The sequence below is a fragment of the Chrysemys picta genome, unplaced genomic scaffold, assembly GCF_011386835.1.
Source record: "Chrysemys picta bellii isolate R12L10 unplaced genomic scaffold, ASM1138683v2 scaf412, whole genome shotgun sequence".
Lineage (NCBI taxonomy): Eukaryota > Metazoa > Chordata > Testudines > Emydidae > Chrysemys > Chrysemys picta.
The window spans coordinates 3,057-28,771 of NW_027053119.1; the positions used below are offsets into that span (position 1 = coordinate 3,057).

At 41.5% G+C, this 25,715-nt stretch overlaps 1 protein-coding gene across 4 annotated transcripts in view; it reads left to right on the forward strand.

Annotated features, from left to right (window-relative positions):
- The first annotated feature begins 551 nt into the window (after positions 1 to 551).
- LOC101950011 (dynein axonemal assembly factor 11) overlaps positions 552 to 25,715 on the forward strand; it is a 48,607-nt gene continuing 23,443 nt past the window's right edge. The window contains exons 1-7 of one of the 4 annotated variants that reach the window (XM_065579552.1): positions 2,193 to 2,325; positions 4,908 to 5,065; positions 11,189 to 11,266; positions 15,319 to 15,491; positions 16,704 to 16,939; positions 21,961 to 22,152; positions 24,724 to 24,801. In XM_065579552.1, coding sequence (XP_065435624.1) covers positions 5,056 to 5,065; positions 11,189 to 11,266; positions 15,319 to 15,491; positions 16,704 to 16,939; positions 21,961 to 22,152; positions 24,724 to 24,801 — 767 coding nt within the window. In that variant the 5' untranslated portion in view covers positions 2,193 to 2,325; positions 4,908 to 5,055. Of the gene's footprint in view, positions 2,326 to 4,907; positions 5,066 to 11,188; positions 11,267 to 15,318; positions 15,492 to 16,703; positions 16,940 to 21,960; positions 22,153 to 24,723; positions 24,802 to 25,715 lie in introns of all 4 variants that reach the window. The other 3 variants (XM_065579550.1, XM_005314026.5, XM_065579551.1) reach the window with 3 other exon arrangements.

Consider the following 25,715-nt stretch of genomic DNA (forward strand, 5'->3'; position numbering starts at 1 on the left):
TCTCCAGCATTCACTTCTCTTGGTACCAATCTTTCCTTTTTGCTTTTTATTTCTAGAAGAGGCTTTATATCTTTCCCCTTTCTTAATTTGACCATACCTCTGCCGATATCTTTATCTGTGCCATAATCTTCTGATCTTGGCTATTACAATATTGCCTTTCCTTGTTTTTTCCAAATGCATACCCTTTAATCTTCAGGGTATCCTGTATGCCAGTGGTTCTCAACCTGTGGTCTGCAGACCCCTACTGGTCTGCAGACTATGTCTAAGGCAGGGGTTCTCAAACTTAATTGCATTGTGATCCCCTTCTGACAACAAAAATTACTACATTACCCCAGGAGGGGGGACCAAAGCCTGAGCCTGCCCGAGTCCCATCACCCTGAGGGGTGGGGGGCAAAGCCTCAGGCCCACCACTCTCGGGGGGAGGGGGTGAAGCCAAAGCCCCCAGGCTTCAGCCGAAGGCAGGGGGCCTATAACCTGAGCCCCGACGCCCATGGCCGAAGTCCTTGGGCTTCAGCTTCGGCCCGGGCAGTGGACTCAGGCTTCAGCTTCAGTCCCAGGCCCCAGCAAGTCTAAGCCAGCCCTGGTGACCCCATTAAAATGGGGTTGTGACCCACTTTGGGGTCCCGACCCACAGTTTGAGAACTGCTGGTCTAAGTGGACCGTGAAAGGTTGTCATTACCATAGAACAATGGTTTCCAACATGTGGTCTGCAGACAGTATGTCTAAGATTTCCAAAGGGGTCCCCATCTCCATTTGAAATTTTTAGGGGTTCACAAATGAAAAAAGGTTGAGAACCACTGCTGTATGCTACAGCCAGCTTTCCACTCTTACTATAGGAATTGGATCCATATTGCCCTCCTCTTCTGTCATCTTCATTGGTTTTCTAGCCATGTCCAAACCCAATTCAAAATTACCCTACAAATATTCAAATCTCAATTAGTTTGGTCTATCCTATCTTATGTCTACCTGCTACCCCACTCAGTCTTCTCCAGTTTTGACCTCTTCTATGTTAGACTTAACATTATTAATTATTTTTTATTTATTTGTATTACAGTAGTTTCTAGGAGCCCCAGTCATGAACCAAAAGCCCATTGTGCTAGGTGCTGTACAAACACAGAATAAAAAGATGGTCCCTGCCCCCAAAGAGTTTATAATCTGTTTAAGACAAGAGACCACAGATGGATACAGACAGTTGGGGGAGTACAAGGAAACAGTGAGACACTATTGGTCAGCATGATAGGCAGTGGTCTCAGCACACCAGTAGACTAATCTTTATCAAGTTCTTTTTAGGAATTATGGGAAAAGAGCAATTTGAAAGAGGATGATGAGTTAGTTTTGCAGATGTTTATGGTGAGCTCCTCCCAAGTGTAAGAGGTAGCATGGTAGAAAGCACAAAGGTGCTTGTTTGAAAATGTATCAAGTGAGTGATGGAGGCTGACATCTCCATAGTGAATGAGAGATGATTGGTAGGGTGGGTGGAGGCCATGGTGGGCCTTGAAAGTGAAATCAAATAGCTTATGTTTGATGCAATAGAGCAATGGTCTCCAAACTTTTTTGATCGTGCACCCCTATCACCCCCAAGGATCCACTTTGGAGACCACTGCAATAGAGAGGGGTGAGCCAGTGGAGGCATGTGTAACCCTCAGTTTCTCACCTTGCAGTGTGAAAGTCTGACATACAAATGTTCCTTTAACCTGCTGCTCCTCTCTCCCTCCACTGCACCCCGCTCACAGTTGCTGTCCTTGATCAGCGAAGACCGAGAGTTCAGAGCAAGCATACAATACGCCCTTCCTCCTTTGCACTGCTGCACAAATCAGCCCACAGTCTGGCCTATATGAAGACAATCGGATTGGTACCAGTTTATGGCAGGATCAAATTTTGTCCCCAGGGAAGACCGCCAACTTCATTATTTCTCTTGTGTCAAAAATAATGTCAATTTGATTCACACAGTGAATGCTATCATGGCAGAATGTGCTGAGACATCATGTCTCTTGCTAATTTTGTAGTGGTAGGTATTATAATTGGTGTTTGTGTTGAAAGTCTGTTCATTAAGGACAAAGAAAAGATTTAATTAACTTCCTTAGTAGATTACAAGTAGATTACCAGAAAATTCCCTCCATAAAGTCAGTTTCCATTACATGGTGATGTGTCTTGCAGTCACTGAAGAACTTCTTAGACAACGTGCAGAGCATAACAACCGTGAACTTTTTTCATTGGAAGAAATCTCCTTGCACCAGCAGGAAATAGAACAACTAGAATACATTGACAAATTGTGTCGAGATTTAAAAATCCTCTATCTTCAAAATAACCTAATTCCAAAAATTGGTAAGTGTTTTATTCATTGTTGTTTTTTAAACTGAGTTACATGCATGTACCTGAGGTTAAGAAAATGGCCATAAGGTTTGGCGTTTAAGGGAGCGGAAAGAAATGAGCAACAAGGGAATCAGTAAATGTCCCAATCCTGAAAGATTCTGAGCACCCTCAACTCCTATTGACTTCAGTGGGAGTTAAGGTGCTCAGCATCTCAGAGGATTGGGCCCTAATAGCTGAAAGAGAGAACATATAGTTAAGAATTATCAACAGTATATAGGTCTGAAATGATTTTATATTAAAAAATGTTAATAGCTAAAAAGGCATGGATCAGTTAACTTATTTTGCTACAGATTTATTTTTTACGTCTTTCTTGCGATGAATAAAGCAAACACAGTATGAATTACGGTATCAGGGAACTAGCACACTCTATACTGATGCCAAGAAATCCTCCAGCTCAAGTACAATCCTAAAAATAATTGGTTTGACCCCACTTGTTTCTTCCCTAACTCTTATGAGTTAGAGTATGCTGATATGTAAAGGTGTACAAAAAGTTCACTTTTAGCATGTGTGAGTGAAAAACGTTATTTCATGAGTTCTTATAAGAATTCCTTTATATGTTGATAGCAAAACTCACATTCATGAAGAAAAACAACTCTGCAAGTGAGTGGCAAAATATTGCCCATAAGCATCCCACAGACGGATATGAAACTACACTAGGCCTGGGCTTTGTAGACCTGGACCTACAGAGAATCTGTTGTAACTGAAATAGTTTCAAATGATTACCGGGCCCTTTACAGCCAAATATAAGACAAAGTTCTTGGCTAGAAAAGCTTAGAATCCAAATAGAAGGTATATTGGTGAATGATGAGGGATAGGAAGGAACAAAAGGAAGTCATTAATTAGTGGTGATTAGCATGTGTCTTGTAAGTTTGTTTTTTTAAATGAGGAAACAGCTCAAGATTACTTCAAGACAGACAGCTTTGGGCCCTCCTGATCCTGGGTTGCTCTGAGGGCTAGAGAAGCTCCCAGAGTAATTCGGGCTACGTCTACACTACGGGGGGGGGGATCAATTTCAGATATGCAAATTCAGCTATGGGAATAGCATAGCTGAATTCGACGTATCTGATCCGACTTACCCTGCTGTGAGGACGGCGGCAAATCGACCGCCACGGCTCCCCCGTCGACGGCGCTTACTCCTACCTGGGCTGGTGGAGTACATGCGTCAATTCGGGGATTGATTATAGCGTCCCGACAAGACATGATAAATCGATCCCCGAGAGATCAATTTCTACCCGCCGATCCGGGCGGGTAGTGAAGACAAGCCCTTAGACAGAGTCGGGGGCCTAAATTACAGTAGCTTTCCCAGGCTGCCCTCTACGCTGCAGTACTGCATGAGATCTCTACTGTGCTATGTATTGTGGCCCTGCACCTGACACTCCCTTCCCACCCTCATTCCCCCACCCCTTAGCACATCCCCATGGGGTCTTCAGAGGGCCCTTCATGTGATTGGGTCTTTAGAGAGCATCCTTACAGCTATCTTCTGCAGCACGTATGCTAGGATAATGATCCCCCAGTCAGAATCAGGGCTTTTAGGGCTCTGTTATATTGCTTTAGTGCATCAAAGGGTGAGAGCAGGGATGGTGAGGATCTCATTCTGGTTGTTGCTGTGTCCAACTCCTACAAGGATTTATCTTGTCCTTCTGATGGGCCTCACATTTCTGGTAGGTTAGTGTGGGGTATCACAGTGCTCTTTCAATTAATTATCTTTCAGAGCATCAGTTACACAACAGCTCCTTGCAGCTGATCTCATTTTTAATAAGATGCTCATTTATTCTTTAATTAGCTTAATGTAGACCACTAGTAGATGGGAGTGCATGTGATTTCCAGATAGAGTTTGCACTACAGTGCAGCTGACTCCCAAGAAAATCACATTGTTGGCAATGGCGGCTATCCCTCGATATGAGGATGATGTCTGCCAGGAGGAAAAAAGTCATGGATGAGACTTAAGATGGCTGAGGAGTCCAATCCGTGCTTTACAGATTTTTCCACATATATGACAGGTGGTTGCTTGGAGAGAGCACAACTGCTGGCCAGGATGCTGTACACTTTCCTTCCTCCGCTGCCATTTCTCAGCTTCTTGAGCAAGGCGATTCTCTTCAAAACGGGCTGAGGCTTGATGTATGATGCAACAGCATTGCAGTCTATTGCCAACTAGCTCTTCTCAATTCATGGGGTCAATGGCTCCCTTAAGATATACTTTCAGGGTGTCCTTGTAGTGTTTCCTCTATCCCCTGCGATACCAAACTGGGAGGGATTGCAACTGCTTTGGAGGACAGGGTCATAATTCAAAATGATCTGGACAAATTGGAGAAATGGTCTGAGGTAAACAGGATGAAGTTTAACAAAGACAAATTCAAAGTGCTCCACTTAGGAAGGAAAAATCAGTTTCACACATACAGAATGGGAAGAGACTGTCTAGGAAGGAGTACGGCCGAAAGGGATCTAGGGGTTATAGTGGACCACAAGCTAAATATGAGTCAACAGCATGATGCTGTTGCAAAAAAAGCAAACATGATTCTGGGATGTATTAACAGGTGTGTTGTGAGCAAGACACGAGAAGTCATTCTTCCGCTCTACTCTGCGCTGGTTAGGCCTCAACTGGAGTATTGTGTCCAGTTCTGGGGACCGCATTTCAAGAAAGATGTGGAGAAATTGGAGAGGGTCCAGAGAAGAGCAACAAGAATGATTAAAGGTCTTGAGAACATGACCTATGAAGGAAGGCTGAAAGAATTGGGTTTGTTTAGTTTGGAAAAGAGAAGACTGAGAGGGGACATGACAGCAGTTTTCAGGTATCTAAAAGGGTGTCATAAGGAGGAGGGAGAAAACTTGTTCACCTTAGCCTCTAAGGATAGAACAAGAAGCAATGGGCTTAAACTGCAGCAGGGGAGGTTTAGGTTGGACATTAGGAAAAAGTTCCTAACTGTCAGGGTGGTTAAACACTGGAATAAATTGAATCCTTTTACCATTACTAAGTTGAGAAAAGAGGAATTGCTTTGGAAGACGAGTATCAGTCATCCGCACACACTGGCCAGCCCAGTGAAGTTGATGTTTCATAATCTTCTCCTCAACGCTGGTGATGTTAGCTGCAAAGAAAACACTAGCATTGGTGCAACGAACTTCCCATCTGATAAGGAGAATCTTCCTAAGGCAGTGCTGCTGGTACCATTCCAGACGCTTAAAATGATTTTAGTATGTCATCCATGTCACACACCCATAAAGAAGAGCGGGGATGACTACTGCATTGTAGACCAGGATCTTAGTTTCCATCCACAGATTCACAACAAAGCAACTTTCCGAAGTATGCGCTGGCACAGTGGCTCCTATGTTCAATCTCCACATTAAGATTGGCTTTCTGGGAAAGGTGGCTAAGGGAAATGTTCAGCATTTTCCAGGAGTTCACTACTGATGACAATTTGAAGGAGAAGGGGGGCAACTTGTGCTGGAGCAGGCTGGTGGAGCTCTTTAGTCTTCCCATTGTTGAGGGAAAGTCCCAGGATCTGATAGGCGCCTGAGAAAAGAGCTGGGGTGGATTGCAAGTCAGCCTCAGTGTGTGTGAGGATAGCACAGTTGTTGGCATACTGAAAGTTGGTAATAACAGTCCTGGTGACCTTAGTTTTTGAATGAAGATGCTGAAGAGCTGCCTGTTCATACGATACTCAATCCCAATTCCAGAAGAAAGGCGGTCAGAAATAAGAATTAAGATCACAGCAAGATAGATGGAAAAAAAGGGTTGGGGCAATAACACAGCCCTGCTTAACAGCAGTACGTCTGGTGAATGGGTCTGTCTCCAACCCATTACAGAGGATGGTGGTGGTCACGCCATCATGAAGTAGCCTGAGAATGTGAACAAACTTCAATGGATAACTGAACCTAGACAGCACCTACCATCACACTTCACAATTGATGGAATCAAAGGCCTTAGGTCAATAAATGTCATAAACAGCTGGTGTTGTTCTCTACATTTCTGTTGGATCTGTCATGCAACAAAAATCATGTCAGTGGTGCCCCAAGACAGTCTGAAACCACACTGAGATTCCAGAAGGATGTCTTTGGCAAGAGGGAGGAGACGGTTCAAAAGGATGTGAACAAGGATCTTCCCGGCAATGGAGAGGAGGGCAATGCCTTGGTAATTCCCGCACATTGACTTGTCTCCTTTCTTAAAAATGGTCACAATATTGGCATTCTTTAGGTTGGGTAGAATTTCCTCATTAACCCACATTCTAAAAAGAAGTTGATGAAGTTTTTGCATGAGTGCTATTCCACCAGCTTTGAAGACCTCCATGGGGATGCCATCTGGGCCTGGTGCCTTTTTGTTTCTAGTCTGAGTGATAGCATGCCAAACTTCCTCAGAAGATAGGGAGTCGACAAGAGGTTCTTTTACTGGATGCTGATGAATGGACTTGATGGTGGCAGCCGAGACTTCAGATTCATGGTTCAATAGAGTCTCAAAGTGTTCCTTCCAACATTGCTTGAGAGCTACAATTGTCTCTAAGAAGACTGGATCTTTCCTGAGATTGCAGAGTGGTTGTGCCGCTTGAGCTTGGCCCATAGATGGCTTTCTTTGCTAGAAAAAAGCTTCTCATATCATGTTGATCAGCAAAGTTATGGATCTCCATGGATTTTGCTTGCCAACGCTAATTATTGATGTCACTCAGCCTCCTTTGAACTACAGCTTTAAGCGTTACTTACCTAGCACATGAAAGAGGTGAAACGTCCACGTGACTACGGACCAAAATCATCAGAGACACAACCTGTCCAGCACCGCAAAACACATCTAGTTGTTTCTCAAGAAACCAATGCTCTTGGCCAGTGAACTTGCCAGCTACCATAGTGTTTCAAACCTCTCTTTCCTAAGTGAAAATCACCAATGTGGTGATGAGTAAATTCTAACACCTGACCTTGTTTACGTTCTGGACTCATCTCAGGCTTGGTCTACACTACAGAGTTAGTTGCCTTACGTTGACCTAACTCTGTAAGTGTCTACACTACAGTGTTACTCCCGCCTGTGTAAGTTGTCCACTACATCGACCTAATAACTTCACCTCCATGAGAGGCATAGCACTTAGGTTGATGTAGGGTGACACAGTGTCTGTGCAGACACTGCATTACTTATGTTGCCTGTTGGCTGTCAGCTCTGCTGGTGGGGATGGAGAGCCAGGGCTGTCAGCCCCGGAGAAGCGAAGGGCTCTCCAGCTGTTAGTACCCCAAAATGCCCCACACAGTTAAGTCAGTGAACGCGCTCCTGGTAAGAGGGGACCACCAACAGAGGGGACGTAGTGTGAACGTGAACCACAGTAGTAATTACTGCAGTAGTAATTACTGTACATTGACCTAACTTAGGTCGATTTAATATTGTAGTGTAGACAAGGCCTAAGTTAGGCTTTATAACAAGCCATGAGGATGGCTGTGGCGGAGTTCATGGATAATCGTTTGGCTATGGACATAACCTTATTGCTTATACTGTTAGATCCAACTTCAACCTTAAGTAGAGTAAGGTGATAATGAGCAGCATGAAAGACATATTAGAATTGGTGGTGTAACTGGCCAATCATTCAGTGCTTCAGGGAACAGTCTTGTTTCTCTGGTCTTCAACACGCATATATGGAAGAGTTCATGAGATGCCATGGGCTCCAACACCATTAATATGTTGATGACACCCAACTTCACATTTTCTCAACAGATGCAGTTAGTGCCATCACACAAATGTTTCGGTGCCAAGACATAAGCAGCAGGCTGAAGCTGGATAGGACAAGGGAATTACTTGAAGAAGGAGTTGAAAAATTGTCCTCATTCACTATGATTGGTATCTGAAATCACAACAAAGTAGTGTCTTCAGAGGGTCCTATTAGACCTATTACTGCAGGGAAAATATGCATGACAGCTAAATGGTTCGGCTTACATACATTTTTAGACATTACAGGGTGGATTTTATGACTTAATTGGATGCAACTTTCAGCTAGAGGTACTCAAGATGTTGTAGACCTATGATACATATGACATATATATTAAAAAGCCATGGCTTTTGTCTTTTTCTTTCCCTCTTTCTGGGATTGGTGTGGTAAAGTTTATTTACTGCTCTATTTCGTTTCCTCTTTCCCTCTCTTGTATCTGGCATTATCACTGTTATTTCCCACAAGTAAGGATTGCCAGACATTCTCATAGGACAAAGATGTATTTGGCTGACCTCCTAATTGCAGTTATTTGTGGAGAAAAGAACCATGTTCTGGGACCCAGGTTGTTAATTTATCTTGATTAGTTATCTTGGAAGCTCATTTGGGGAATGCCCAGCAAGGGGGAAAAGGACTTATGGGATACTCTATTGCTTGACTAGCAGTCTGTACTATCTTTGGATTTGCTCAGCAGGAGGAGCAACACATGATGGCAAAATTGTTGAATCTACTGAGTTAAATTCATCCCTGTTGTAACAGTTTTTTTCAGCAGAATTACACCTGGGATAAATTTGGCTTAGTATCTTGGGGGGGGGGGGGGGCGAAATAAATTAGAAAAAATTATCTTACTTGCTTTCTTCATTCATCCATTTCTGCCACATTGTCACAATCTATCAGGGATGATTCTTGGACACCATGTTCATGAAGTTTGTTTTTTGCCTCAAAGGAAACAACATAACACCTTCTCCTGTGCCCTTTGCACTATATAGGTTTAATAATCTTTCTGTCTAGTTTACTTCTTTGTAGGATTATTTTACAAAAAAACTCTCTGCTCCATTCTCTTCTGTGAACTCAGACAGAGTCTCTTTCCTGCACATAGTGTGCTCAGTGAAATGCAGTACTCTGCTGTTTTAAAAGGACATGCTAGGCAATACAAATGACTTACAGAGATTACAAAGTACTTTGCTGCAAAAAAAGTCTCTAGAGTCTCGAGGGCTGTTACAACTTCTCTCACCTAAATGGGACTTCATTTAGAGTCAAGGAAAGATTCTCAGATATGGCCTTGAAATCTTGGCATCTGTGCTGTGAATGCTTTTGACACAAAGAATGATCATCTCCAGGTCAGCAGGATGCTATAATTCTATTTCCCCCCTGGTTCTTCAGCTTTTGTTCTTAAACTCATAAAGCTATACTTCTTTCTGAGCACCATCTGTCTGGACATGTGCTAGGAATCTATTGCCATCAGCATTACATGTCTGAGCTCCTTTCTCCACTTCCTGGGTAGCATCTCAGCTTCCTGAATCACTATCACATTAAACAATTCTAGAAGTACTTATTCAGGCTAGTTCTCCTGTAGATTCTAGTAGAAACATTAAAATGAAATTTCTTCATCTTCTTACTCCATGGCAGGTCCCCATATAATGTGTGAAATAAGCTGTCCTATTTCAAACTAGTTTTGCTAAATTACTTGAGAAGGTTTTGAAGCTAAATCTGCAACCACACAAGCATCCTACATAATAAAAGCCAGCTAATGCACTGTGAGATGTAGAATTTTCCGGGGATAAACAATTAACTTACTTCAGTCCATATTTTATCAAATGACCAAGTACAGCAACTACAAAACACATTAGTGAAATGACTAGACCTTTTGCTTTACAAAATGACTGTGCTTTTTGCAAGTTTAGTTTCTAGTGTCATGGAGGACAAGCAGCCTACTTTGAATATAATTGCTATTGCGTTCACCATTATTATTTTTAGCAAAATTGTATGTTCTTGTGACTGATTTGTTTCCAGGTCATTGGTACATTCACAAAAGGAAATGGCTAGTAGGTGTCTGTGAGTATCTGTAAATGGTCACTACTGTTTAGTTATGCACACAAACTTAATCCCAAGAGAAAATCTCATTCCATGAGTCCTAACTTCCTCACCCATAGCCCACAGCATCACAGATCTAAATAAAGAGCTTTGGAAGCATCAAGTGTAGCCAGTTCAGAAAGTTGAGATGCCACAAAAGAAATGGCAAAAGGCAGCTTCCCAGACCAGTTTCTTGGCAGTCTGTTGTCATGCCGTTTTATGAACAAAACCTAAATGGGAAGGTAATCATGGTTACATTACTTAAGGGGCAGGCCTAGGAATTATTTACAAACAATCTTAATTCTCCGGGTATGGTATAATATGGACTTCTGCATTCTCAAAGTGGGTTATATTAATCTTTCAAAGCCTACAAACAAGAAACATCCTAAAAGTATACAGTTCTGTCGCATCTTACACGCATTTAACATGCGCGATTTCAGCTTTATGCAGTCGGCAAAAACAAAAAACAAAAACAGAGAAAAATAACAATTTTAATACTGTACCTGTAGTGTGAGCGATTCCGCCCGCCATTCAATTCAATGTAATTTTAACTATACGCGGTTTTCGCTTTACGCACTAACCGTGGAACGTAACCCCAGTGTAAGATGAGACTCGCCTGTATACATATAGATTAAGGGGGCCACTCTTGTGCCCATTGAAGTCAATGACAAAACTCCCACTAATTTCAGAGAGCAGGAGTGGGCAGTACGGGCCTGATCCATAGTTTATTGAAGTGAGTGGGAATCTTTCCATCGTTTCAGTGGGCCTTTGGACCAAGCCTTTAATCTTCGAATGATTAAACAGCCGAATAGATGTCTGTGTTCATTGTCTTTGCTATTTGATTTTTATTACACTCTCCAGGATAAATGTTTTGTTTTCTGTCCAAAGCAATTACTTTCTGTGCATTAACATGTTAATATTTGCTATATTTTTATATTTATTCTGTTGTGAATCTCCCACTTTGCACATAATTTAATTTGTTTCAGAAATAAATTAAACAATAAAACAGAGTTTAAAATGTTATGCCTTTCCTTGTGGATAGAATTGAAATAAAATATATATGTTTATTGCAGAAAATGTAAGCAAACTAAAGAAGCTTGAATATTTAAATTTAGCTTTGAACAACATTGAAAGAATTGAAAATTTGGAAGGTAAGTTTTTTAATACAATCTTTTCCCTTTTCATATTAAAGCATAAGTGTGGAGTATGAAAGTAAAGGAGAATGTAGATTATCAAATATACCCACCAACTAAGGTAATTTGTAGTTACTCAGACATGCATTTTGTGCATTTTTTGTATGTTGTTACAAGTAGCTAGTACATATGGTACTTACCTATAGCAAACAATAGTTTCTGTTCATGTCTTTGCAGAGGTTCACTAAAACATTTCAGCTTTCACTTTTCCTTGCACCCCTTTTCCAAAGTAGGCAATTGTGACAGCTTTAGTCATTAATATCCTGCACAGAGGGAATTCAAAAACCATTCCTGAACTTGGGTCTCCCATATGGTATTGGTATGTGCTTGCCAAAAAGATAAATATATTACTGAAACAGAATAATTATAGCAATGTAGCTTTTTAAATCCTTTGAAAAGTCCTACATAGGCTTTAAAAGGCTTTATCATCTCAGCAGACTTTTTTACTTCAGCAGTCAACTGAGTCTCACAGAGGTAGGACTTCCATGCTTATTGACCATATATGGTGGCCTTTTCCCTGTGGAGTGGTTTATGGAGCATTTCAGGAGATTCTCTTCCATTATTACATAAACATTTGGTCTGTCTTATCCCCACCTGTACTAATTTAAGGATAGTCATTTCCCAGATCACATGTCTCTACTCCATTAACCTCATTGGGCACTGATGATATTCCGCATCTTGCAAGATCAAATTCTAAGTCATAAAATTGCCTATAAATACATCCCTTATCAGTAGAATCACTTCTATCTTGAGTTCTTCTCTGTATTGATTTCCAGTAGTCCAGTCACTATAGTATGGTCATCTTTTATGAAAAGGATAAAGTGACAAAGGGATGTGAAGATTTCAGGTTCTGTCTTCTGAGGAAAAAAATCAACAAACTGGAACAGGAGGATGGCTTAAAAGATTAAACAAATGGAAACAAACAAAGTTTCTCAAATAGGTTAGAGATTTCTGGAAAAATTAAAGAAATAGGTAGTAAATTACATGTTTAGCAGTTTGTTCAGAAACTTGTATCTATTTTATTCCTGTAAATTTTAAGCTCCTCTATCAAGTTGTAATATTTATTAATGTGATATGTCATTTACTTACAAACCAGAACCTTTGGAAGTATGCAAAATTTTTGCCTATTTAAATCCCTTAATAAATCATTATTGAGTTGTTTATTCTCTTCCAGCTCCATCACACTCAAAATGCTTGCGAAATAACAGATTCACAAGAAAATATTAGTTGCCCTCTTTAGATTTGGTTATAATGATGAGCATAGTAACTGAGCTTGTACTTTTACTCTTACAGTGAGAGCTGTGATTCTGTCCTGGGGTGATCATGGTGAAAGGGGAGTCTGGGAACTTTTTTTAACATATAATTCAAATAATTTAGCTTCATCCATATTTATTGTAATCAGCAAGAACAGTGGAGGAGGAAACCTCATGGTCCATTGGGGATTTGAAGTTCCCACTGATATTTACTCCTGGGGGAATTCTGCACCCTATGTGGGGGTGCAGAATTCATACCTTCTGCAGATTTTTTGGCTCCCCCGCAGAAAAATGGGGGAGCCAAGAAATCTGTGGGGAACACACACCCCTTCCGCAGCAACCCAGGCACATCTGCTGGGTGCAGCCAGCAGCAGAGAGCCAATTACCACAGGGGAAAGGTGGAAGGCTGGACGTGCATGTGTTCATCCATGGAGAATCGTTAAGGGGGTGGGACTGGGCGCCTGCCTGCCTGCATGTGAATGAGTGAGAGAGACTCAGGGCAGGTCTACACTACAGCCAGGACCAACGCTCTGAGATGGATCCACCGGTGGTCGATTTAGCAGGTCTAGTAAAGGCCCGCCAAATCGACTGCAGATCACTCTCCAGTCGACCCCTGTACTCTACCCCCAACAAGAAGAACATAAGAACATTTTCTCCTGTCGACCCCACGCAGTGTAGACCCCGCGGTAACTCGACCTACGGTACATCGACCAGGGCTGGCTCCAGGTTTTCTGCCACTCCAAGCGGCGGAAAAAAAAAAAAAAAGCCAATCAGCAGCACTTCGGCAACAGCTCAATCGCGCCGCTCCATTCTTCGGCGGCAGTTCGGCGGCGGGTCCTTAACTCCCTCTCTTCCTCTTCGACGGCACTTTGGCGGCAGCTCAAAGAGGAAGAGAGGGACTGAAGGACCCACTGCCGAATTCCCGCCAAAGACCTGGAGGTGCCGCCCCAATAGCGGACGGAGTACCACCCCGTGGTATTGGCCACCCCAAGCACTTGCTTCCTTAGCTGGTGCCTGGAGACAGCTCTGATGTCAACTCTCGCTATGTTATTCACGTGGCTGGAGTTGCGTAGCATAGGTCGACTTACCGCGGTAGTGTAGACATAGCCTCATTCTGTCCCTCTCGTCGCTGTTGCTGCATCCTGGGCTTGGAGGCATAGGGCTGTGTGAAGCAGGCTCTGTCCCTGAGGCAGAGCAGAAAGGTAACAGCTAAACAGGCGGGCTGCTCATGTGCCCATTGTTAGTTAATGTTCCCATTCTTAGTCAATTAAGGCTCCTTTACCTTGCCAGAGTGGTGTAAAGGTGCCTTATTGTAAATGACAGTAACGGAATCCTCAGCTAGGAAAGTCTATGGGCTTTCTCGCTTTTTTTCCTGTGCCAGAAAGGCACAACGGGGTTAGATTACAGCTCAGGATCTATTTTACTTATCCACTTAAAAAAATGCAAGACAATGATTAGCAAAACTGCATGACTTTCTTGTGTGAAAGTCTGAACAATTTAAAGTGACATTCTACTTTACAGAACACCAAACATCAAAATAAAAGTAATATGATTTAAATAAAAATCCAGGATTATAACTGGAATGCAGGGTCTTAGTTACCAAGTATTTGTAACTTAACTTTCATGTGTTTAAGAAATACTGAACAGTTATTGTGATTTTTTTTCTTTATGGTAGTTTAAATACATTACCAAAATAAGTGAAACTGGTGTCATTATACTGCATTATTTTGACAAATAAAATATGCAGAATTTTGCATTTTTAGTGCAGAATTTTGCATTTTTGGGCATAGAATTCCCCCAGGAGTATGATATTACGCTGCTCTGGTTCACTTTGCCGTCGTAGTGTTCCCTGTGAACTTTTTGTTATACAGTCCAGAGTTTCAATTTACAATAAAGATTTTTTTCAGTCTCAATGAAGATTGCTCAACTGTTCACCAACATTTGCACTTTCACATCAGCTCACTCAAGCAAAATACCAGTGAAAGTCAGTAAGTTAAAATATGCATGACAATTAATGAATTCATAAGTTGTGACAGAAGTCCAACTTTTCTTAGAGTGTATATATACGACTCATTGTTCTTAGACATGAGTAGTATCAGCTAAGAGTAACATTTTACAGTAATATAATTTGTAATTGCCCTGCCCTCCTAAGAAAGTATGTGAGTGTGTGTTTTGGGACTAAACAGTTCATTCTGAAATTAGAAACTATGCAGAGCTTCAAAGGATACTGATAGGTCTTGGTCCTTGCCACAGCCATTAGGAGCTTTTTTCTGACTGCCTCAGTTAGGGCACACAAAATTCAGCCTCTCCCTCTGAAAAAATGAGTCAGAATGGCTTCACTGAGCAGGTTCATCCAATCAAGGAACCAGAGCCAGTGTCGTGTGACTTTTGTAACCAGTCTCAACCAACCCATCTCTAAATGTGAGTCTGAATAAATGTACCACAAAAAGATTTAATAGTAATCCAACTAACAATACTTTCTATAGTTTTTTTCATGAATTGTGACTTTTACTGAAACTTCTGCCATTTCACACACATGTAAAACATTTGTTTTAAAAAGAAACTAAATGAAATATGAAAGAAACAAATGTAGATAGAAATCAAAATTATTAGTTATGAATTATTCTCCCAAATCTGGTTCTGAAACACAACATATGGTGTGTGTATTTGTGTAAATGAGATAGAGGTAACAAGTTTGTGTGTGTGTGTGTGTGTGTATGATATGCAAGGTGAATAAGAATATATTTTTCCATACAGGATGTGAAGAACTGCAGAAACTTGACCTGACAGCAAATTTCATTGGAGAACTGTCCAGTATTGAAATCCTAAAACATAACATACATCTTAAAGAACTCTTTCTGGTGGGGAATCCATGCACTGAGTTTGAAGGTTACAGACAGTTTGTGGTGGCAACTCTTCATCAATTAAAAGTACGTTTTTTTTTTAAAACGGATTTGGATCCAAATGAGTATCTAAAAGTGATACATTCCTCCTTAATGCTTGGAGTCAGAATTGTTCACTGAACACACTAATACAAAACAAAATTACTGCTTGTGATAGGAATGCCTTACTTGTTGTCCATAGGAAATTAAATGCTTCCATAAAGGAGAACTGATATTGATAAATAACACAGTTATGACAATGGCTTAGCCAAAATATATTTTGGCTATCTTTTATGTTTTTATCAGAGATCTTTGAATGAAGTCTTGTTTTTTCTTTTCAAGGAATTCTAACTCTCAGGAGGGAAAACATACTAAAGGGTTCTAATTTTTGTGTAAAAGAACAGTATATTTTTAGCTGATTTTCATGCATGAGGAAAGTGCTGGATTGATAGTACCAGAAATATAAAACTTCTGTAAAACCCTTTTGAAGTCAGTAGAAAGATTATAACTGACGTAAATTGGATCACACCACATATGAGATGGGTACTCTAAGCAACAGCAGGAATTACGGTATAGACTCCCAGATAGGATAACGTAAATATAAGCAGACCTCCCTATCCACAACCACAGTTTCAGGGAGAAAAGTCATTACAATCCACATATAAGCTCAGGATTTGATACACAGAAATATACAGTACCAGAAGACTTGCCGCAGTTAGGTGCTGCGGTTAGATGCTGGTCCCTCATAATGTTTCTAGCTAACTCCCTAGATGGCTGAAGATGAAACTCATCCAGGCTTAAACTCTATTGACTGTAGAACTTGAGCACTTTTTCCGGCACCCTGGAGACCAGCATCTCTCTGGGGGCAATTCCCTTGTACTACATGAGGTTTGGGCACTCCAGGCCATACTGAATCATATATAAGTGGAGTCTTTAACCTTCCTAAAATGTCAGAAAGTCAGCACATATACAAGTGTTTACAGTATTTTCAATCGTATACTACATGCATTGATCCAGTTAAGATACTCTGACAGCATGAACAATGTATTAATTACAATCTTAAATGTTTCTGCTGTAGCCTAATTTACATAATACTAAGAAGTTATTGCAAGTCTTGTAGATTCTCCATTTGTATATTAAAGCTGATATAATCAAAATTAACCCAATGCTTGATGGATTTATTGATTTGCGTGTGAGGTTTTCAATTTTTGCCAATTTTATATTTTTATTTGTTTTTTGGGTTTTTTTTTCTCTTTTGAGAAGTGGTTGGATAGTAAAGAAATAGAACGTTCCGAGCGGATTCAGGCATTGCAGAACTATCGACAAGTAGAGAAGCAAATTAGAGACCAGGAACAGGTTTACCTTCTCCAAAGGGCCAGAGAAAAAGAAGAGGCCCTAAAAAAAATACAAGAAAAGCAGGAGAAGAAGAAAGAAAAACAAATAAAACCTAAACCTGGATTTGACGGACGTTGGTACACAGACATCAACAACATCAAGTATGTAAATTGATATCAGTCCTCTTCTTTTTTCTGTTTTTGATAAGGACTTTATTTTCCTGAGGAAATAATTACCTAGTACCAGGGCCGGATTTCCCATTAGGCACAGTAGGCACGTGCCTAGGCATCCTGGCATTCTAGGGGTGCATAAAAATTCAAATTTTGCCACTCCCGGGTCCCGGCAGGGGGCAAGGCCAGCTGAGGGGGAGACCGCCCCATGTGGTCCTGTTGGAGCACTTCTTGCTCAGCCCGGTGAACAGAGTCACCTACCAGCAGGGCCGGTGAGTGCAGCCAGGGGGCAGGGCTTAGGAGAGTGAGTCGCTGGGGGCATTTGTGTGGGGGCTCTGGGCAGTGGAGGGTTCGTAGGGGTGGAGGAGGTCTGTGTGTGTTGGGGCCCTGGGCAGTGGAGGATCTGTGTGGGGCACTGGAAAGTTGTGGTGGGACTATGTGGGGGGCGCTGGGCAGTGGGGAGGCTGTGGATGGAGGGGTGCTCGGCAGTGGGGCACCAAAAGTTAAAACTGTTAGGGTTCCCCCACCACCCACTGTCATTAGGAGCTCCAAGCCGCTGCAGGAAGCTCCTGGCTGCCTCCAGGTAGCGGGGGTACCCCACAGCTCCCAGCCACTGCAGGCAGCAGGATGGGAGCTCCATAGGGTGACCATATAGCAAGTGTAAAAAAATCGGGACAAGGGGTGGGGGGTAATAGGAGCCTATATAAGAAAAAGCCCCCCAAATCGGGACTGTCCCTATAAAATCGGGACATCTGGTCACCCTAGAGCTCCAAGCCGCCGTGGGCGGCAGAGGCACCCCGCAGCTCCCAGCCACTGCGGGGGTAGGGGGGCTCTGAGCCTCTGCACCTAGGGGCGCCCAAAGTGGAAATCCTGCCCTGCTTGGTACATTACTTTTTTACATTCTGCTTTTTAAATTGTGTATGTTTGTCTTCATTGCTGATCTCACCTCTAATAGTCTACCCTCTTCATGCATTGATCCCCACATTAGGAGAGCAGAATTGATCAGAGAACAGAACAGAGGATTTGGGGATCTTTTGATTGGGAAACCCTGTAGATTTTTGTTTCCTGAACCCAGTCTACTTTGTGGCTCTAAAATTGTTTGCACTGGATCCAGATGGTGGAAAGCCTGTTTAGAGTGAGAAACATTATAAAAGAATGATTGCAGTCCAGTTGCCATTCATCCTGTCTATGGATAGTAAAGTAGTATCTTGTGTTCCACGGAGACAGTATTATGTAAATTTGGGCTTATAAATGCTAATTCAGTCAAAACTTCGATGTTCACCTCTCATAGATCCAAAAGTCCTGAAAGTTATAGTGGTTTAAGCTCTAGAAAAGATTATCACTGCTGAAGCCATAATAGATTGCTTGGCTACAGTTGCCATGAAGTAATGGCTTCATTTTGCAAGTATTTGCTCTCCAAGAACACTTCCTGTCTCATACAATATTCCTATTTCTTCATATTGTTTTTATTCACAGTTTCCCCCCGCCCCTTCATTTTCTTAACATTGTCCTGAGTCTTCTCATGTGTCTCGTCTGTCGTCTCATGTGTCTCATTATCTTTCTGTCACACTTAACAAACACCTTTTCTTCATATATTTACACATACAGGAACTCCTCACTTAAAGTTGTAGTTATGTTCCTGAAAAATGCGACTTTAAGTGAAATGATGTTAAGCGAATCCAATTTCCCCATAAGAATTAACGTAAATGAGGGGGTTAGGTTCCAGGGAAATTTTTTCACCAGACAAAAGACTATCTATCTATCTATCTATCTATCTATCTATCTATCTTCACACACACGCAGTATAAGTTTTAAACAAACAATTTAATACTGGTACACAGTGATGATGATTGTGAAGCTTGGTTGAGGTGGAGGAGTCAGAGGGTGGGATATTTCCCAGGGAGTGCCTTACTGCTAAATGAACTAGCAATTGACTGAGCCCTCAAGGGTTAACTCTCACAACACTCTACAAGGCAGCAGGAACGGAGGGAGGGCAGACAGAGACATACACCCTGTGTGTGAGAGAAAAAATGCGCATTTCCCCTTTAAGTAGCTGACCCCAGGCTTAAGTACACTGCCTTGTTAATTAAATCAGCTTGCTGAGACCTGAGAGGGCAGCTACTGCCTAGAAACTCCCTCCCTCCATCATGTGTCCCCCCTGCTCTATGGAAGATGGGGTAAGTGGGGTGCAGGAGCAGGGGGGAGGGAGAGACACCTTGACATTAGCCCCCTCCCTCCGTACAGCAAGCAGGAGTCTTAGGGAGCAGCTCCAAGGCAGAGGGCAGGAGCAGCACATGGCAGCAGGGGGAGGATAGCTGCTGCACAGGGAATTTAGGGGAGTGGGGAGCTGATAGGGGGGCTGCTGGTCCACCATGGTTCCAACCAATCCACCAGCTAGCTGCAAGTGCAACGGGCTGCTCTTCCTGCAAGCAGTGGACAAAACAGGCAGCTGCCAAACGACGTTAGAAGGGAGCATTTCACAACTTTAAATGAGCATGTTCCCTAATTGATCGGCCACTTAACATCGAAACAACGTTAATCAGGACGACTTTAAGTGAGGAGTTCCTGTACTTCTCACCCCTCTCCTCAGACAACTGTCATTAGTAGGCTATCTATAAGATCAATGTGGAATCTGGGTGACCATTTCTTTCTTGATGAACGAGACATATTCTAGCTGAGGATTTGCATTCCCAATGGAAATTTCCTGCTCTTCATTCTTTCTTTTGAGCTATTCTATTGTTTTAGCACTTTATTAAAGTTCTCTGCTTTTTTTTTTGTACTGAAGAATTATGCTCCTCCAAGGTTATCTTTGCTGTAATGTCACCTTTGTAGCTATCTGATGTAATTAGGGTTAGAAGATTGATATGGTTCAGCTAGTGAGTCATTGATTCTCATCCAAGAAATCAGTCAGCAAGACCGATCCAATGAATTACTAATGCAATATAGGGTGCTTATAGTTGTCTGATGTTTGTCTTTGACTTAATCGGTATCTGTGCATATGTTGGCATTGTCATGGAGAAGTATTGAAGGAAATCTGAAGATCTAATGGTTTAAGCACAGGACTGTATGTTAGGAAAGCTGTGTTTTATTCCTTGGTCTGCCATAGACTTGCTGTGTAGTCATGGGCAAAAGTCAAGATGACAAGATGGAACCATATATTGCCATTTTTGAGTCCAGCTACTTCAGAGAAAATTAACAAGAAATGTAAATGAAACAGAACAGTTAGGTAAGCTTCCCTGAATCTTATGGAATATTCTGATATTGGTAGAGTAACTGGCTCTGTGGATGAGGGGAAAGCAGTGGATGTGTTACTCCTTGACTTTAGCAAAGCTTTTGAGATGGTTTCCCACAGTATTCTTGCCAGCAAGTTAAAGAAGTATGGGCTTGATGAATGGACTATAAGGTGGATAGAAAGCTGGCTAGATCATCGGGCTCAATGAGTAGTGATCAATGGCTCCATGTCTAGTTGGCAGTCGGTATCAAGCGGAGTGCCCCAAGGGTCAGTCCTTGGGCCAGTTTCGTTCAATATCTTAATCTGGAGGATGGTGTGGATTGCACCCTCAGCAAGTTTGTAGATGACACTAAACTGGGAGGAGTGGTAGATATGCTGGAGGGTAGGGATAGGATACAGAGGTACCTAGACAAATTAGAGGATTGGGCCAAAAGAAATCTGATGAGGTTCAACAAGGACAAAGACGGAAGAATCCTATGCACTGCTACAGAATAGGGACCGAGTGGCTAGGCAGCAGTTCTGCAGAAAAGGACCCAGGGGTTACAGTGGATGAGAAGCTGGATATGAGTCAACAGTGTGCCCTTGTTGCCAAGAAGGCTAACGGCATTTTGGGCTGTATGAGTTGGAGCATTGCTAGCAGATCGAGGGACGTGATCATTCCCCTCTGTTCGGCATTGGTGAGACCTCATCTGGAGTACCGTGTCCAGTTTTGGGCCCCACACTACAAGAAGGATGTGGAAAAATTGGAAAGAGTCCAGCGGAGGGCAACAAAAATGATTAGGGGTCTGGAGCACATGACTTATGAGGAGAGGCTGAGGGAACTGGGATTGTTTAGTCTCCAGAAGAGAAGAATGAGGGGGGATTTGATAGCAGCCTTTAACTACCTGAAGGGGGGTTCCAAAGAGGATGGAGCTCGGCTGTTCTCAGTGGTGGCAGACGACAGAACAAGGAGCAATGGTCTCAAGTTGCGGTGGGGGAGGTCCAGGTTGGATATCAGGAAAAACTATTTCACTAGGAGGGTGGTGAAACACTGAAATGAATTACCTAGGGAGGTGGTGGAGTCTCCTTCCTTGGAGGTTTTTAAGGCCCGGCTTGACAAAGCCCTGGCTGGGATGATTTAGCTGGGAATTGGTCCTGCTTTGAGCAGAGGGTTGGACTAGATGACCTCTTGAGGTCCCTTCCAACTCTGATATTCTATGATTCTATGATTCTATGGAGGACAACAAAAATGATTAGGGGCTGGAGCACATGACTTATGAAGAGAGGCTGAGGGAACTGAGATTATTTAGTCTGCAGAAGAGAAGAATGAGGGGGGATTTGATAGCTGCTTTCAACTACCTGACAGGGGTTTCCAAGGAGGATGGATCTAGACTGTTCTCAGTGGTAGCAGATAACAGAACAAGGAGTAATGGTCTCAAGTTGCAGTGGGGGAGGTTTAGGTTGGATATTAGGAAAAACTTTTTCACTAGGAGGATGGTGAAGCACTGAAATGAATTACCTAGGGAGGTGGTGGAATCTCCTTCTTTAGAGATTTTTAAGGTCAGGCTTGACAAAGCCCTGGCTGGGATGATTTAGTTGGGGATTGGTCCTGCTTTGAGCAGGGGGTTGGATTAGATGACCTCCTGAGGTCCCTTCCAACCCTGATATTCTATGATTCTATGATAATTAATTATACTACTATATAAATTGGTGTGAGGACAAAATTGCTGCAGGATCCATTGCCAAGCACTGCTACTCTTTCCACATTTCAAGGAATACCGATCTGTGTACTCTTTTCTAGCCCAGATCCTCTAGAAGACAAAGAAAACCACCAGCAGAAAGAAACAGAAAAGGAATTCCAAGAATGGAAAATAGATAAAGATGATGAAGAGGACAGAGCTTTTTGGGAGGAGCCCACACCTTATACTCCAGAGTCTAGATTAGAAGCTCACAGACATCTTGAAGAAAAACGGAGAGTTAAAGAGAATATAAGGTATCTTGGTTTTTACATAAGCCCTAAATTGGGTAAGGGGTAGATTTTCAAAGGTATAAAGTCCAGGTAGTCACCCAAATCCCATTGAAAGTCCAGTGAGAGATGGGTGCTTAATTCCCACTTGTACCAAAATGAAATGCGGTCTACTCTGTGCATTGTTCACTTTTGTTTCTTTGTATTATTCATGATACCTGATACTGTTTTTCCTCCAAATAGTTTTTTTATTTTAATTGGTTGTTTCTATATTCAGCCCCAGTTTATGTTTTTAAAAAGTTCAGTGTTCAGTCATCTTAATACTATCTTCATTGCACTTGAGTGCTTACTTCTGCTATTAAAAGCATTTACTATGAGGGCGTGCAACAGCATTCTACAGAATTTTTGCAGAAGGAGCACTTCATGCATCTTTTCCATATGACTTACAAAATTCCATGCACGTCTCACCATGAAAATTGGTTCTCGAGTAACAAGATCCTGCACGTTGTATGTGCTGTTTGGGTCAGGAGAACAATCTTAATGCATGATCCGTGAAAAGTCATCTAAGTTTTTGTTTGTTTGTTTTTTAGGATGCCACCGGAACTCCACATAACCTGAAACCAATGCATAGATATTTTACTAGATTTATTTTATAGCTATAGGCCGACATTTTCAAAAATGGTGGGTGCCCAAAGTTAGGGTCCTAAATTTATATTTAGGTACCTGAACAAAAGTGACCTGCTTCTCAAATGAGCTGAGCACCTTTAGCTCCCCATGATTTCCATGGGGCTTGTGGGTGCTCAGCTGTTCTGAAAATTGGGCCACTTATTTAGGTGTCTGTATATAGATTTAGGAATCTAACTTTAGGCATCCAGGTTTGAAAATGTCAGCTACAGTATTTACACTAATATTCATTGAAAGATATCATAATCACTTATTTAAGACTTGAAATTATGCTGTGTTGGGTTATGATGCCGTCACATCTAAAATCTAAAGATGGTTGGGTTTAGTCAGTACTAGGGAGATCTCCAAGGAAAATTTAGCTTCTGTAGAAAGTGGTGTTGATGTTCATTAGGTAATACTTTTCCTACTGCGCTAATATTAAATCAATGCCCCAGGATAGTGTTAGAAGCACTCTTCTGGTGCTTTAAGTCTTTTGGATGAGAAGTAATAAGTTCTGACCACTTCTCATTACAAATCCAGTGGCATTTTTGAGTATTAACTCCAGTGTCTAGTCCAAATTCCAGTTTGAATAATTATATTCTTCCTTTCTTAATTTCTCATGGAATTTCAATGAGATGATGAATCCTTCCTGTCCTAAACTAATGTCATGTTTCATTTCACTAGTGGCTAGAGTCACTCATATATACACTGTGAGGGGAGATTCTCGTAGCCAGGGAGTATTGGGGGATATCGTGACTTCAAGGTATCTCGAAGCAGTTTAAACAACTTCCTATTTTCTTTTGGATTTTTACTAATTCATTACAGTTTATACGTAAACCACATCAACTAGGTGAATATCGACAAGTTGTGGACTAAGAAAGAATGTGATATTTGCAACATGTTAGTTTTAAAGAAAATCTAGTTAGATTTTTTCCATGAGCGAGAATCAAATTCTTACCTGTTGTATCACTAAGATTTCTAGCTGAAAGCAACAAAAATAACTATTAAATATGTAGGCATCTTAAATTATCAAGCAAAATACTAATGATGGAGATCTAGACTCTTTTAGGATGAATTGGTTTGGTCAAAAGTACTGAAGGGGTGGCTTGTTCATTGCACTAATCAAAAGGCTAGGTACAATTTCACTACTCGTAGGTGGGATTGGGAAGGGAAGGTTGTAGGTAACCCCGATTTTATCGTAGATATGTCTTATGATAACTTTGAAGGAAGAGGAAAACAGTAAAGATGTTCCAAAAAAGACCCCAAACCCACACAGAAACACCACCACCAGATAATTGTTCAAATATTTACATGCATTCACTTTGGTCATACTCATTCCCTTTTTATGTTTACTTCCTGCAAACATTTGAGTAGTCAAGTATGACTAGCACAAAATGTTCCCAGGAAGCATATTTCAAAGGTTCATGCATAAGTATTTGGGAAAACCAATTTTAAATTCACACGCACTACTATTTGCATCAGAAATGCCTGCAGATAATAGTAATGAGACTGCATGATCTATGTGAAAAATCATAACTAGCAGCGCACCTTACATTTCAAATATTTGAGATCAATCCATTAACTACATTTTTGGGAAAAATAAATATACACATCAGACAAATCTGAGGAAATTGTAATCTGCTCACAGATATTCTGTGAAAAGAAAAAGAAGTTAAGCTCGATGAATAAAGAACATGTTTGCTGAAAATTATTTGCTCACCTTTACTGGCAGGTTAAACTAACTTTTCTAGGGCAAAAGACACATTGTATAACCTGTATTGTTACTAGAGGAGCTTGTCATTTTAAAATAAAAAACTAGATCACATTGAACTTGCTGCCATGTTTCTCTTCATTCTTTCTTTGCTGCTTCACAAAAGGATAAGAATGTGATAATAAATCTTTGTTTCCTTTTCTTTCTCTTTTTTTTAATTAAAGAGGGCAAAAAGTGAAAGAGAAGCCACCTAGGACTTTGATCACTGCAGAAGGAAAAGTTCTGAATATGAATGAGCCAAAGTATGTGAGGAAAAATAATAACTTTAAATGAGTGAACTAGTACTTTGCTTTTTATAATAGGGTTGACTGTGTAACTGAAGATATGTGATAATGTAACAGGTCTGACAAATCCTAAAATCCAGTGCAATATTTTGGTTCTGTTGAGGATGCAAGGTTAATTATACCAATATCCTGAAGTTAGGGAATTAATGAATTATCAATCAGTTCAAAAATATTTAGCCACTTGCTCTTTAACATTTAAAGAACTATTTATCTATAAAGATATCAGGTATTTTACTATTTTCCCTTCTGAGGTGTAGGGATCTTGCCTTTTGTGGAAATGGGTTAATTATGTTTGACCATTGAAGGTAATTGTATGAACAGGCACTTTAAATGTAGAAAAAATACATCAGAGTAATGTTTCTGGACCAAATCATTGCCTCCACTTGTAGGTGGGATGGAAACCTGGGCGATGGAAGCCCCTCTATTAGAATCAGGTTCAGTAGCAGGGGAGAGAGTGGAGCTGGGGGAAAACTCACCTACATTTTATTGCTGACATAGTTATTATGTGATATCGAAACTTTTCTGGAAGATGTTTCCAGAAGCATCAGCTAGGTGGGGAGCCAACTGCAGCATGGTTCCATTGGAGCTGTGCTGCCTTTTCATTGGGAGAGGGGTAGGAAATAGAGTGGCGGCACAGAGGTTCCCTACAGATTGCCTCTGTCCCCATCAGCTCCCATCTCTTTCTCCTCTCCTCTGGAGGGAATGAAGAAGCCCCATGAAGGGAACCTCAGGATATTTCCTGACCCCATAGACAAGTTTTTCCCATGTTGGTGGTGAATGATACTTTGTGTCTTTTCCTAAGACCAGGTCAGCTGCAAAAAGCAAAGCTAACATAGCTTTTGATGATTAGTATGGAGAGAATGTTGTTACAT